At 41.5% G+C, this 17,208-nt stretch overlaps 1 protein-coding gene across 1 annotated transcript; it reads right to left on the bottom strand.

Moving 5' to 3' along the window:
* Positions 1-6,071: 6,071 nt before the first annotated feature.
* On the bottom strand, positions 6,072-16,648 carry prkg3 (protein kinase cGMP-dependent 3). The gene is made up of 22 exons (XM_087805352.1): positions 16,576-16,648; positions 14,621-14,725; positions 14,488-14,550; positions 14,300-14,426; positions 14,066-14,232; positions 13,895-14,008; positions 13,719-13,824; positions 13,592-13,655; positions 12,356-12,433; positions 12,200-12,288; positions 11,928-11,993; positions 11,819-11,866; positions 11,713-11,754; positions 11,534-11,645; positions 11,333-11,469; positions 10,586-10,675; positions 10,336-10,477; positions 10,112-10,275; positions 9,532-9,648; positions 9,312-9,374; positions 9,175-9,250; positions 6,072-6,281 (listed from the first exon to the last, which is right to left on the bottom strand). The coding sequence occupies exons 2-22, from the start codon at positions 14,706-14,708 to the stop codon at positions 6,195-6,197; spliced, it is 2,040 nt and encodes a 679-aa protein (XP_087661478.1). The 5' UTR covers positions 14,709-14,725; positions 16,576-16,648; the 3' UTR covers positions 6,072-6,194.
* Positions 16,649-17,208: the final 560 nt, after the last annotated feature.

The following is a 17,208-nucleotide window of genomic DNA, read 5'->3' as shown; positions in this document are numbered from 1 at the left end:
GTATGGATGGATGGATGTATTGATGGATGGATGAATGTATTGATCGATGGATGGATGGATGAATGAATGTATTGATGGATGGATGGATGTATGGATGGGTGTATTGATGGATGGATGAATGAATGTATTGATGGATGGATGTATTGATGGATGGATGGATGTATTGATTGATGGATGGATGTATTGATGAATGATGAATGTATTGATGGATGGATGAATGGATACTTTCTACGGAAGTTACATATATATAATGATGGATGTATTGATGGATGGATGAATGTATTGATGGATGGATGAATGCATGGATGGATGGATGAATGTATTGATCGATGGATGGATGGATGGATGTATTGATGGATGGATGAATGTATTGATGGATGGATGGATGTATTGATGGATGGATGAATGTATTGATGAATGTATTGATGGATGGATGGATGGATGTATCGATGGATGGATGAATGAATGTATTGATGGATGGATGGATGGATGGATGGATGAATGGATGGATGGATGAATGAATGTATTGATGGATGGATGGGTGTATTGATGGATGTATCGATGGATGGATGAATGAATGTATTGATGGATGGATGGATGTATTGATGGATGGATGTATTGATGGATGGATGGATGATGAATGTATTGATGGATGGATGAATGGACACTTTCTACGGAAGTTACATATATATAATGATGGATGGATGGATGTATTGATGGATGGATGAATGTATTGATGGATGGATGAATGCATGGATGGATGGATGAATGTATGGATGGATGGATGTATTGATGGATGGATGAATGTATTGATCGATGGATGGATGGATGAATGAATGTATTGATGGATGGATGGATGTATGGATGGGTGTATTGATGGATGGATGAATGAATGTATTGATGGATGGATGTATTGATGGATGGATGGATGTATTGATTGATGGATGGATGTATTGATGAATGATGAATGTATTGATGGATGGATGAATGGATACTTTCTACGGAAGTTACATATATATAATGATGGATGTATTGATGGATGGATGAATGTATTGATGGATGGATGAATGCATGGATGGATGGATGAATGTATTGATCGATGGATGGATGGATGAATGTATGGGTGGATGGATGTATTGATGGATGGATGAATGTATTGATGGATGGATGGATGGATGAATGTATGGATGGATGGATGTATTGATGGATGGATGGATGAATGTATGGATGGATGGATGTATTGATGGATGGATGAATGTATTGATGGATGGATGTATTGATGGATGGATGAATGTATTGATGGATGGATGTATTGATGAATGATGAATGTATTGATGGATGGATGGATGAATGTATTAATGGATGGATGGATGAATGAATGTATTGATGGATGGATGGATGGATGGATGGATGGATGGATGGATGGATGGATGGATGGATGGATGGATGGATGGATGGATGGATGGATGGATGGATGGATGGATGGATGGATGTATTGATGGATGGATGTATTCATATATTTACATGTGCATTTTGATGATGATGACATGTCTTCGTTGCTGATACTGGCGTAATTATCTCGCAAATATTTTGTTTCTCATATTTCTTGATCCAAACCAAACGTGCTGCCAGCAGGTGGCGATAGTGTTCCTACAGCTGTTGAAATCATCGTTAAATAGTAGTAGAAGAAGAAGCTGCCGCGTCATTTCCTGTTAGTGTGTAGCGGCAGTGTTTGATTTGAGACATACTATCTGATGAGAATTTGCGTACTAGTTAGTACGTACTCTATCCTGATGCATACTAACCAGTGCACTAAGAGAAGTATGTGATTTGAGACACAGCACTGGAGTCTATCCCAGCTACCGCGGGTAAAAGGTGGGGGACACACATCACACGAACAAACTCTGTGTTGCCGATAAACCTCTGTGTGTATCTGTACTGTGGGAGGAAACTGGAGTACCTGAGGAAACCCATGTAAGCATCGCCATTTACTGAATACTAAACACATCCATCGACAACAAAACCACACATTAACACAACAGTGAATAACTTGAGCAACACAGGATTATTTATTAAAACAGAATCGATGTAAAATTGATGAACACAACACAGTGTCAACAACAAAACACAATAATGAGTGAAAAATAATCACAAACAACAAGTGATTAAACACACAAATGAATCTGCTCTAATGAATCAATTAACACACCAAACATAACGACTTGTTTACGACCAGCGAGCTTCCCAGTCTCCTCTGGCTGATTTCCAACCTCCACGTCCTTCCCAGCGTCTACTTCCCTCCTCGTGAAACCCCTGCTAGCTGGGTTTTCTTTTTTTTTGGACTCACTTCTGTCCAGCACTCCGTCCCTTTGATCCTCTCACCGCCCATCTGCCAGGTAATTTGATAATCTTTATTACATTTGCTGTAATCTGCATCGGCTTCTGCGGCCCCGGAACTGGTGTTTGGGTTCAGCCGGGTCGGCTGTCTGAGTGCCAGAGAGGGTTTGAGGAGTCACCTTGACGGAGGAAGTGTTCGGACGGTGACTGAGGTCGGGATCATTAGTGCGTCTCTTGCCCGAAGGAACCGTGGAGGGGCTTCAGAGGCGAGCCTGTCCTTCCAGGAAACTCTTCTGCACACGCTCAGTAGCGCCTCATAGTTATTTAAACACACGACAGGAATATTTTCAACTTTGACCTTTCCGCTGATAATGGCGTCATTTCCCTGTTGTGTCCAGAAAGTTTCAGCGAGGACTTCCTCGCCAGCTGGGATGATGAATGACATGATGACCTTTACACCGTTCACTCAAAGACACACACACAGCACATCAACACACAGATCACCTCAACACAAACACCACCTCAACACACCACCTCGACTCACACATCATCTCAACACACACAAAGTACATCAACACACACCTCACCTCGTCACACACACACCACCTCAACACACACACATCACCTCGTCACACACACACCACCTCAACACACACAAAACCTCAACAAAAAAATCACCTCAACACACACAGCCCCAAAATAAAAACATACACAAATCACCCCAACATGAAAACATACACACACCACGTCAACATAAAAACATACACACACCATGCCAACATAAAAATATACACACACCAACCCAACATAAAAACATACACACACCACGCCAACATAAAAATATACACACACCAACCCAACATAAAAACATACACACACCAACCCAACATAAAAACATACACACACCACGCCAACATAAAAATATACACACACCAACCCAACATAAAAACATACACACACCAACCCAACATAAAAATATACACAAAAAATGCCAACATAAAAACATAGACATACCATGCCAACATTAAAAACATACACACACCACCCCAACATTAAAAACATACACACACCACCCCAACATAAAAACATACACACACCACCCCAACATAAAAACATACACACACCACCCCAACATTAAAAACATACACACACCACCCCAACATAAAAACATACACACACCAACCCAACATAAAAACATACACACACCAACCCAACATAAAAATATACACAAAAAATGCCAACATAAAAACATAGACATACCATGCCAACATTAAAAACATACACACACCACCCCAACATTAAAAACATACACACACCACCCCAACATAAAAACATACACACACCACCCCAACATAAAAACATACACACACCACCCCAACATAAAAACATACACACACCACCCCAACATTAAAAACATACACACACCACCCCAACATAAAAACATACACACACAACCCCAACATAAAAACATACACACACCACCCCAACATTAAAAACATACACACACCACCCCAACATAAAAACATACACACACCACCCCAACATAAAAACATACACACACCACCCCAACATAAAAACATACACACACCACCCCAACATTAAAAACATACACACACCACCCCAACATAAAAACATACACACACAACCCCAACATAAAAACATACACACACCACCCCAACATTAAAAACATACACACACCACCCCAACATAAAAACATACACACACCACCCCAACATAAAAACATACACACACCATGCCAACATAAAAACATACACACACCACGTCAACATAAAAATATACACACACCACCCCAACATAAAAATATACACACACCAACCCAACATGAAAACATACACACACCACACCAACATAAAAATATACACACACCAACCCAACATGAAAACATACACACACCACACCAACATAAAAATATACACACACCAACCCAACATAAAAACATACACACACCACGCCAACATAAAAATATACACACACCAACCCAACATAAAAACATACACACACCAACCCAACGTAAAAACATACACACACCACGCCAACATTAAAAACATACACACACCACCCCAACATAAAAACATACACACACCACCCCAACATAAAAACATACACACACCACCCCAACATAAAAACATACACACACAACCCCAACATAACAACATACACACACAACCCAAACATAAAAACATACACACATCACCCCAACATTAAAAAAATACACATCACCCCAACATAAAAACATACACACACAACCCCAACATAAAAACATACACACACCACCCCAACATAAAAACATACACACACAACCCCAACATAACAACATACACACACAACCCCAACATAAAAACATACACACATCACCCCAACATTAAAAAAATACACATCACCCCAACATAAAAACATACACACACCACCCCAACATTAAAAACATACACACACCACCCCAACATAAAAACATACACACACCACCCCAACATAAAAACATACACACACCATGCCAACATAAAAACATACACACACCACGTCAACATAAAAATATACACACACCACCCCAACATAAAAATATACACACACCAACCCAACATGAAAACATACACACACCACACCAACATAAAAATATACACACACCAACCCAACATGAAAACATACACACACCACACCAACATAAAAATATACACACACCAACCCAACATAAAAACATACACACACCACGCCAACATAAAAATATACACACACCAACCCAACATAAAAACATACACACACCAACCCAACGTAAAAACATACACACACCACGCCAACATTAAAAACATACACACACCACCCCAACATAAAAACATACACACACCACCCCAACATAAAAACATACACACACCACCCCAACATAAAAACATACACACACAACCCCAACATAACAACATACACACACAACCCAAACATAAAAACATACACACATCACCCCAACATTAAAAAAATACACATCACCCCAACATAAAAACATACACACACAACCCCAACATAAAAACATACACACACCACCCCAACATAAAAACATACACACACAACCCCAACATAACAACATACACACACAACCCCAACATAAAAACATACACACATCACCCCAACATTAAAAAAATACACATCACCCTAACATAAAAACATACAAAAACCCTCAACATGAAAACATACAAAAACCCTCAACATGAAAACAAACACACACAGAACACAAAGTGTTGGTTTGGGTTTATTTCCTTATTAATTTAAAACCTTGTGTCAAAGGGATTCCTGTGTGCGTCGATATCGACACAAACACAGCTGCATCAGTGGAGCAGGAAGTGTAGACTCATCCCTGACAACATCCTTCGACCCGCGACCTCGCCTGACATAAGAGGGAAACACATGGCATTTACCCTCTCAGTGTGTGTGTTTAATTTCCTCAAAGAAACTTGCCATCCTCGTTTTTCTGACGTCCGAGAGCCTCTGAGGAAAAACCTGATGTCGATCCGGGCGAAGTGGACTATCCAAGAGCCATTAAACAGTGTATTCTTCATTACTACTCCAAGTAGTACTACTTTAAATGATTACTTTTCTTCTCTGTTGACCCTCCAAATAAAGCAAAGTATTGATATTTACATGAGTTACAGATTTTTATTTAAGTAAAATATACATTGAAATTGAAAAACATACAATATATTCTTCATTTAGGCTCTTTTTTTCTTTCTTTAAATACCGTAAACTTCAAGAGAACCATAAGTCATTATTAAAACTTGCAAGAGATGCAAGAGTGAGATCCAGATGTGTGCAGCAGTAGCAGGGCTCTCAACAGCTGGTCTGAAGGGCTGATGCTAAAAGTCACGATCCCACCCGGAGAACTCCTCCTCTGCTTTGGACTGGTCCAGAGGGAAGCGGTCAAAGTTGATGTAGCACGGACCCTGCAGGAGGAAGAGAGAAGCTGAAGGTTAGTTTACAGAGAGACGATGGTTCGGAGGTCGACCTGGCAGAGACTCGGTCAGAAACGAGGACAGATGTTTGCTCACACGGAGAGACGGTTTTTAAAAGTCATTTTGAGTTTGTCTAGTTGTCTTTGTGAGTTTACAAGAAGAAGAAACAAAGCTGTTAAAAGTGCAATAAAATAAAAGACCAAGTTACTGACAGCCAACAATCTTATTCTATATTTAAAATATTCTAAATATAACTTTTTCAGTTATTTGTTTTCAGAAAGTTTTACTCTTTTTTTTTTCAATTTTGTTATTTTATATCAAATTTAAAAATATATATATTATTAAAGGTTTATAAATGCATTGGTGTGATTAATCCTTTATGACAAAATATAACATTATGATATTATCATTACAATAATTCCCTGCACTGGTTTAGGACTCACACAGAAGACGACAGTAGCATGTCAGTACCTTCAAATTAATTAATTGGTTAAAATTAACATTTCAAATGTTGGTATAATTGTGCCACCAAGATTGGCTGAAAGTTCGATTTATGGATGGATGGATGGATGGATGAATTGATGAACAAATAGGAGAATAATGGATGGATAGATGTATTGATAGATGGATGGATAGAAAATGGTTTGATGGATGGATTAATGTATTGATGGATGGATGATGAATGGATGAATAGATACGAGAATAATGGTTGGATGGATGGATGGGTGGATGAATAAATAAGAGAATAATGGATGTATTGATAGATGGATGGATGGATGCATTGATGGATGGATGGATGGATGGATGGATGGATGGATGGATGGATGGATGGATGGATGGATGGATGGATGGATGGATGGATGGATGGATGGATGGATGGATGGATGGATGGATGGATGGATGGATGGATGGATGGATGGATGGATGGATGGATGGATGGATGGATGGATGGATGTATTGATGGATGGATGAATAGATAAGAGAATAATGGATGGATGGATGGATGGATGGATGGATGGATGGATGATGGATGGATGGATGGATGGATGGATGGATGGATGGATGGAAAATTACCAAACAATGTTTAAATGTTTGAATAAAGTTTTGCTCCAAATAATAACTTGTGTTTATGATGGTCTGTTGAGCATCAGTTCGGTCATTTCAAGAGCGTCTTTCTAGATCATTATCAACCATCTTTGGCTGCTTAATGAACGAAGGAGGAGACGAAGAAGCTGTATTGATTATTATTATTATTATTATTATTAATATTTCACTTCAAAACCTGTGTTTTGTAGGAGTTGACTGCAACAGTACAAAAATACCTCAGAGGGCTGAGTGGAACCCCTGATGAGAAATGCCCACAACAAGAAAGGGAAGGACAAGCCTTTATTACACAACAATTATTAATGATTTCCACAGAACCAGCCGAGGTCAAACGTTTGAGCCCAAACTGTTTTGTTCCTCAGAGAGAACCGAGCAAAACCATTATGGCCGGCAAGAATACACGGGTCAAAGGTCAAACACAAACTGATTACAGAAGAAGGTAAACACATTAAACAGAGACTCAAAGGGAAGAAAACGAGTGAACACAACACAGAGGAGTTTAGAAATAAAACAGGTAGAACACAAGTCCACGACTAACACTGTCTCACTCACAAATATATACAAACGGATCGAAAGTTTTAATCCTGATCATTAAAGTTGATGCTTAAGAAAATGGTTGATGTTGCAGAAAAAATATAACCCAAAATTAATAAAAATACATAAAAAATAATTTAAAATACGACTTTTAAACATCCATCTAACTCCATTAATCTAACCATTCATCCATCCATTCATCTATCCATTATTCTCTTATCCTTTCATCAATTATCCATCCATTCATCCATCTATACATCTATCAATACATCCATCCATCCATTATTCTCTTTCATTCTATTCATCCATTCATAAATCATCCTTCCACTCCTCCATCTATCCTCCCATCCATCATTGCCCCATCCATACATCCATTAATTCATCCCCCTCCCATCCACGCATCCACCCATCCATCCATCCATCCTTCTTCCATCTATCCATCCATACATCCATCCATCCATCCATCCACCCATCCATCCATCCATCCATCCATCCATCCATCCTTCTTCCATCTATCCATCATCCTCCCATCCATCCATCCATCAATACATTCATCTATCCACCCATCCACAAATCATCCTCCCATCTGTCCATTCATCAATACATCCATCAATTATTCATCCTCCCATCCATCCATCCTTCATCCATCCATCCATCCATCTAGCCATCATCCTCCCGTCCATCAATACATTCATCCATCCATCCATCCATCCATCCATCCATCCATCCATCCATCCATCCATCCATCCATCCATCCATCCATCCATCCATCCATCCATCCATCCATCCATCCATCCATCCATCCATCCATCAATACATTCATCCATCCATCAATACACTCATCCATCCATCAATACATTCATCCATCCATCAATACAATTGGAAAAGTATAATAAATATACTTTATTATTTGAAAACAAACATGTTTATTCATTTTAAATATGTGTTTGTTCTTTACATGTTTTCTTTAAATTAAAATTGGAGATTCAATGTCAAAACAATCTAAGATTCAGGAATGTTATAGTTTTTATATTACTCATATTGTGTTTATATATACAGTATATCGTTAATTTATAAAATAGATACGTTAATTCACTTTGCATTGCAATATACATAATTTCATATAAAATAAAAATGGTTATAGTTGATTATTTAGGGAAATTCAATAATAATAATCTTTTTTTTTTCGTGGTAGAACTTGATAGACATAGGCGAGAAGAAAATGAATCAAAGACTCGAGCCTCACCTTTCGTATGAGTCTGACTGTGGGAGCGTCCAGCTGACCCACTCGAAGTTTGTGCCAGTTGATGTTGCTGTACCACCTGAAGCCCACGACACTGTTATTCCAACCATCCAAATGACATTAGAACCCTCAATATTTACCGGTGGTTCCGCACGTCTTTGATGCCGTTCTTGGTGTTTCCTAACCTTTGACCCGGGCGAGGTCTGCAGACGCAGAAGATATTTGTGTCACTTTAACAACTATTTTCATGAATAAAGTTTCTTATTTCAAAAACATCACACTTGTCGTTTTATCTTTTAGTTTAGTTTCTTATCAATCTTATGAAGTCACATGAACACGTGACACAAACGTGATTCTCACCTGCACAGCTTGCTGATGATGGATTTGGCTGCTTCACTCATGTAGGGCGGATACTTCAGCACCCCGTCTAGGATCTTAGCGTAGATCTTCTGGGGTTCAGAGCTTGAAAATGGGGGGCTGTTCAAAGAAGCGTTAGAGACATACATGAGCAGGTGGTGTCTTATTTCTTTCTTCGAGGCGTTTGAATGAAAAGCGTTGTTTTACTGCCCCCTGGAGGCTGTGATCGTAAACTTCTTGTCGCAAAGTTCTTAATGATAATATGTCGTCCTTCTATTTATGTTGGAAATATCTAATAAAGGGGGTTTTTTTTCTCCTGGTTTCCCAGATTATCCTTCAGTTCCTTCAACATTACTGCGACTCAAACCTTTTAAATGGACGGATGGAAAAAATAGCAAGGTAAGAACATTAAAATGTCTTGAAATCAAAGCGTGATGTTCAACTACAACTGCTTACTTACTGTTGTACGAATTGAAGGAACACTGACCAAATAGCTTCTAAATAAATAAATAAAATTAAAGATATCTGCTGAAAATCTGTATACAGGATTAATAGTGTCTTCTGTCTCTTTCAATGTCATCACCTCCCGACCAGAAGCTCATAGATCAGAATCCCGAGCGACCAAAAGTCCACCGCGAAGTCGTGGCCTTGGTTCTTGATGATCTCGGGCGCCATGTACTCGGGGGTGCCCACGAAGGAGTACGTCTTCTCGCCCCGCACCAGCTCTTTGGCGAATCCAAAGTCCACCTTGTGGAGCGACAGGTGTGTGAGCAGCAGAGCGCGGGTCAGCAGGAGCAGTGCACCTACCAGCTTGATGTAGCCCCTCACGTCCAGCATCAGGTTCTCGGGCTTCAGGTCTCGGTACATGATGTTCTTCTTGTGCAGGTAGGCGTAGGCCTCCACCACACATGAGGTGGTGAACACGGCGATGGGCTCGTCGAATCGCCCGCTAAAAAATCAAGCAGACCAGAGATGATAAACTCCCTTTGATATCCTAAACCTAGAAGTAGCATTTAGCTCCTTCCACTGGTTGCTACAACAGTAAAGTTGTCCTCACACTTCTTTGAGTTTGGTCCAGATCTCTCCTCCACCGCAGAACTCCATTACCATGTAGATGTACCGAGTGTCTTTGAAGGCAGCATGAAGCCTGCAGATCAAAAGGGAGACGGTTTAAATATGTCTTGAGAAACTTTTCAATCTAACCTGAGTAATGACTCTGAGAGGATCACCAGGAGCTAGAATAATAATGATGGAGAAGAGCTCCAGATAGAAGAGGAGTCAGGTGGACACAGAAAGTACAGGAGGGGATTCAAGTGTTCAAAGGATGGATGGATGGATGGATGGATGGATGGACGGACGGACGGCTGGATGGATGGACGGACGGGCGGGCGGGTGGGTGAGGGAATGATGGATGGGTGTATTGTTGGATCTGGATGGATGGATGATGGATAGATGAATGGATGAATGGATGAATGGATGGATGGATGGATGGATGGATGGATGGATGGATGGATGGATGGATGGATGGATGGATGGATGGATGGATGGATGGATGGATGGATGGATGGATGGATGGATGGATGGATGGATGGATGGATGGATGGATGGATGGATGGATGGATGGATGGATGGATGGATGGATGGATGGATGGATGGATGGATGGATGGATGGATGGATGGATGGATGGATGGATGGATGGATGGTGTAAATCTCCTTCTTAATGGAGCTTCAGCATCAGAGACCAGATTGGGTGGAAGCCAAAATCACAAATAACTCTGGAAGGTGAAACCAGATGAACGGTACCTGACGATGAAGTCGCACTGGATCACTCGGAGGATCTTCTTCTCGAACAGCATGTGTTCCTCCTGTCTCTTAGCAACAATGTGCTTCTTGCTGACCTTCTTCATGGCGTAGTACGTCCCATGGTTCAAGGTGGTCATCTTGAAACAAAGTCCATCAACATCCTGTCTCGTGCTTCCTGAAGTCCTCCTAAGAAGCTCCTACCAGCGCCACACGGCCGAACCCCCCGACCCCCAGCGTGACCGGATCTCCCTGATGCCGACCCTCTTGGTACAGAACCGGGACCAGATCCTTGAACTTCAAGGTGGAGCCGGGACTGAGAGACACAGAGACGGCGATCATTCTTGGTTGAAGCTCAGCATCATCATGGTCCACGGACTCACCTGGGCTTCTCAGGAACCTGAGCCTCCTGCAGCATCTTGGAGCTGAAACAGGAAACAACGTTTGAAACGAACCTTCAAAGTTTCAAGAGACTTTATCGAGACTTACTCGTCGAACAGCTCCAGATGCTCCACGGGAATAGTTTCTTCAAATACTCTACGATACAGAAACCACATCATAAATCTCTGGACGATCCAAATTTTTTAGTCGTGCTCACTCTTTATCGATGGAGAAGCAGGTCACAGGTCCGTCAGCCGTGCACGTGGCTGTTCTCAGCACTTCCCTGTGGGTGAGGAAACATCTCCCGTCATTTGGTTCTTGTACCTACTTCATTACACAAAGATGTTTTCTGCTCCACACAACTCTCTGCTTTATAGTGGAGGACGATCATGTTCGCAGGGAGAACTTCACAGAAACCGAGGTCGAGTGGAGCAGTTACACAACACTCTGGCAGATGCCCTCTGGCGACTGCTGCGTTGCCATGGTTACCGTATAAGGGCCTGCTCCCCGAAATGCTCGCCTTTCCCCATTCTGCGAATCTGCTTCTGATGTCCGCTCACGCTCTTAGTCACCAGGACCTGAGGGGACACGTGACGTCAGCAGGGGCCCGGAGGACACGCCAGAAACAAAAGCAGGGGATCAAACCTCTCCTTTGAGGATGATGTAGAAGGTGTTGGCTTCGGTTCCCTCGCGGACAATAACGTCTTTGTCTTGGTATTTCACCTGGAAATTCATTCAAGTTCACGATCAGACACACAGAAACCTTCGCCTCTGAGCTCAGTTAGTTCTGGTTAAATCTAGTTAATATAATAAATGATTATCTAAACTAAATAAAATGTAATTTATATGATATTCAATAAAAACTATTCACTTTTGTCACGTGACATTCACAACAGTTTTTATATCGTCTTATAGTCCCTTGCTAGAGTACACAATGTGGCCCCTAACTAGAATAATAAACGAGGCCCCTCGCCAGAGTACATAATGGTGTACGCTCGCTAGAGTACATAATGTGGCCCCTCGCTATTGTGCAAAATGTGGCCCCTTTGCTAGAGCAATAAATGTGGCCCCTCGCTAGAGTAATAAATGTGGCCCGTCGCTAGAGTAAAAAAATTCGGCCCCTCGCTATTGTGCAAAATGTGACCCCAGGCTAGACTAAAAAATGTGGCCACTTGCTAAATTACTTAATGTGGCCCCTTGCTAGTGTGCAAAATGTGGCCCCTTGCTAGAGCAATAAATGTGGCCCCTCGCTATTGTGCAAAATGTGATCCCAGGCTAGACTAAAAAATGTGACCACTCGCTAAAGTAGATAATGTGGCCCCTTGCTAGTGTGCAAAATGTGGCCCCTTGCTAGAGCAATAAATGTGGCCCCTTGATAGTGTACAAAATGTTGCCCCTCGCTAGTGAACAAAATGTTGCCCCTCGCTAGAGTAATAAATGTGGCCCCTTGCTAGAGTAGAAAACATGGCCCCTCACTAGTGTGCAAAATGTGGCCCCTCGCTAGAGTACATAATGTGGCGTGTCGTTAGAGTATAAATTAAGGCCCCTCACTGGAGTACATAATGTGGCCCCTTGTGTCGCTCAGTGCCCAACCCTGTCATTCTCCCATATTGAGATTTATTCACACAATATTTTTACTGTCGTTTCACTTTTAAAATCAGATTATTTTTCACTGCAATGTGAGTGATTGGACAGCAGGTGGCAGCAGCGTTCCAGAACAATGAAGAAGATCTCTCCCAAATCCTCCTAAATATTCCTGGATCCAGATGGTCCTCTAGATCGCCACGGTATTATCATGTGTTTCCCATCATGATCCAAATGTTTGAGTGACTCGACGAACAGACGGATGATTGACACGACGAGACCGAGAGCTGGACCGACCTCTTCCATGGAGTCGATGATCTTGGACAACTGGACGTCGTTCAGGTCCTTCAGGGTCCTCGACCTTCACAGAGAGAAAAGTTGTCACGACAGCGATTGGAACGAAAAAAACGATCTCTTCACGTACGTCTTCAAGAAGCCCAGCAGCTGCTCCCGCTTCTTCTTGGACTTGTTGGTGATGATGGTGCGGTAGGTCTGGCGCTCCATGCACCACAGCCGCACCTCGCTCTTCGCTGCCGCACGAGGATCGAACGAGTGTTCACAGAAGATAGACCTCTTTTTTTTTTCAAGGTCAAGTCTCACCTTTGACTGTTGCGGTGCGCTTGCAGTTGTACAGGATGGCCAACTCCCCGAAGACGTCGCCGCGGGTGAGGGTCCTGAGGCTGCGGCTGGCCTGGGTCACCTTCAGTTCTCCGTCTGCGTGAAGGTCTCGCGTGAACTTCTGGAAGGTCACCAGGAAAGAAGGGAACGCACCTGCCACGATGTACATGCTGTCGCCCTCCGAGCCCTCCTTGATGACCTCCTGCCCGGGGCTGTAGGTGGACGTCACCAGCAGGTCCACCATCATGGCGATCTGCTCGTCGTCCAGGCGACTCAGGAAGTCGTTCTTCTGGATGGATTTGACGATGAGACTCGTCTCGCTGCAAAAATAAGTTTCTTTTTCAATTCCACAGAATAACAGTTTTCTTGCCGTCGTTGTCCTCGAACCTTGGGTTCTTCCGGACTCTGGAGCGACTTATCTCCACGGTCTCCGGGATGGGCTCCGACGCGATGACGGCCGCTCGACTCTTCCTGACCTCGGGATCCACGTCGTTCCCGGTCGGGTCGGGGAATTCTGCAAACTCCAAATGTTGGTCGTAGGCTTCGGACGGGAAGGAGAAAATAAAAACCCTCACCTAAGTCCCGGTACTGACTCTGAAGGTCCTGCAGGTGCTTCTCCTTCTCCTGGAGTCGACTTTCTTTACCACGAGGACAAAAGGCGTGAGGAACTTTTTTTTTCTCTGGGGCTTCATTTCTTCTTCTACTCACCCAAGTCTTTGTTTCGCTGCGTCAGCTCCTGGTTAGCCAGGCACTGTTTTTCCAGCTGCTGCTTTAGCTCCTCTAGTTGCTTCTCCATGACTGCGGTAGGGGGCGCTGTTTAACGTCAAACACGTTACATATGAAACTCTTAAAGATTTGACCCTGAAGTACAATCTCATCATTGCAGAGATACACTGAAAACACTACTACAAAAAAATACAAAAATGTGTTTAATTTAGAAAATGTATTTTGACATTTAAATATAATTAAATTGAAAAAATATATATAATAAATTAACACATTTATCCGCATTATTTTTTCTAATTTATCTTTTTTTGTTGTTGTTAAGAAGTCAGTAGGTGGCGCCATCGGTTTAAAAATGATGATGCATTAGAACAGTTGTTGACAACGAAGAAAAGTAGTGCAGAGACCGCCATCTAGTGGACTGTGGAAATAATGACACTGCTTCATGAAGCTTCATCAACACATCACTACATTATTTTCTGCCCACAACTTAATAAAATATTTGTCAAATACTGACCTATTCATTTAAAAACGTTTATTAAATTATTCCAATGACGCCACTGACGTGTGTTTTTCAAAATAAAAGTATAATATTTTGTATAAAACCTATGGTTTGAATCCAACCAGTAGTTTAAAAAAAATAAATAACCCCGAAAAATGTTCAGGATTATACAAACCCACTGTTTCTTTAAGTGAAATCACAAAAAAAAGAACCCTCAAACCCTTGCAGGAGCCAAGGTCTTAAACGGACAAATGGAATTTATTAATAAAAAGGTTTTTGGACGTTACATATAGGTTAACATGTGACAACTAATGTTAAATATTGATTTCAGCACATTTTTATTTTTTAAGTAAAGTTCAATATTTTAAATTAAATCTACAAATAAAGTCTTGAATGTGGTTGATGAAATATAAGTCGTGATATTAGCAGGTTTGTATCAGAGGTGTGTGAGCGGGTCACATGTTTCTTATAATAAGAATAATAATAAGGCAATAAAAGGACTACAAGGATTAAATAATACAATACTAATGGTAGATAAAGAGTTCAGCTGAAAGAGAGGATCATTTGTACGCAACTGCCTGTTTGTGTGTGTTTATTCAAGTTTTATTGACCCGCCAATGCCACCAGAACCATAAAAAACTCTAGAAAGCCAAATTAGATTTAGGTGATACATTAACTACTTCAATCCAAACACAATCACGAGGGACGCTGGTGCTGTCCAGGAACAGTCAAAAGAGACACAAAACAAAGTTTAATTGAGTCTCTGATGACGAATACATCATGTCACTGCGAAGAGTACTCTTTGATATCTTTATTATTAGTACTTTAGCTTTTTATCATTATTTTTTTGCCAAAAATGTCATGACAGTCTGTATTCATCCCTCAGCAACGATGAGAAGTCGATCTTATATAGTTCGTGCCACACTACTGCCACCTGCTGTCTCACTGAGCTCACTGCTAGCTCGGCAATATTTCAAACGCTAAAAGAAGGTCACATTAATGAAATACATCAAGTGAATAAAACAACATTTTTTTGGGGGGAGGTTTTTTTCCGAGTATATTTAGCTTTAAAATATGAATCAAACTTGAATCTTATGTGAATCTCTTATCTTGTAACAAACTGATAAGAGTCAGAATATTAGGTTATTAAAGCCAATGAATAATTGCTGTCGGTAAGCTTTTAAGGTGTTATTACAGGAAACACACGAGAACATGAGAGCGACCTCTCCATAGTGTCCTCTCCATACCGTCTCATTACTTATTCAGCAGAACACCAGCTGAGCATTCACGTGACACACCAACCGGAGCCGAGGACCAGAAAACTCATTTTAGATTTTTTTTATTTTTTTTTTTAAAGCCACTAAATTGATGTTTGACTATATAATGAAAAAAAAAAGGTTCACCTTTGCACGGTGGAGCAACGACGGATCCCACTCACCTGCAGGCAGACCGAAGCAATCGACACCGGGCCCTCTGAGATCCCCTTTCAGTCGGATTGAGTTCCTGACACCTTCACGGCGAAGCCACTACAGACCAGACGCACCTGAATCTCTCCCTCTCTCTGGCATATCTTCTGCTGCTGCATTCACATGTTCGTTCTGTCAACCTTTTTTTTTTCTTTTTTTTTTTTAAAACCTCTCTCTCTCTCTCTCTCTCTCTCTTTGCTCTTTCCTGCTTGTTCTCTATGTGTCAATCTCAGCAGCCACGGCGTTAAATCATTAACCATCACCCCGAGGCTCCACCCATCACTCCAGGTGGAGAAGTAAGTGAAAAAGCACTGCTGTAATGCCACGATGGAGGAGTGAAATAAATAAGTCATACTCTTTTTTTCCGCATGTGTCACACTTCGAGTGATGGATGTCACAGGAAGTTCAAACCCCTGCGACTCATGTATAAAAATGCTGATCCAAGAGCAGATTACAAGGCCCCCGAAACTGTCGTTCCGGTTCATTACCTTCTTGTTCTTTCCACAGGTGGAATGGCTGGTGGTTTTTTGTTCCCAGACTCCAGTCGTTAAATGAAGGGATTGTGACAGAGGGCGTGGGCGCTTTTATTGTTCAGTTAATTATTG

The sequence above is a fragment of the Callionymus lyra genome, chromosome 13 (assembly GCF_982586985.1).
Source record: "Callionymus lyra chromosome 13, fCalLyr1.hap1.1, whole genome shotgun sequence".
In the NCBI taxonomy this organism is placed as follows: Eukaryota; Metazoa; Chordata; class Actinopteri; order Syngnathiformes; family Callionymidae; genus Callionymus; species Callionymus lyra.
Note: the sequence above shows the minus strand (reverse complement) of the source record. Positions and strands in the feature narration are given on the sequence as shown.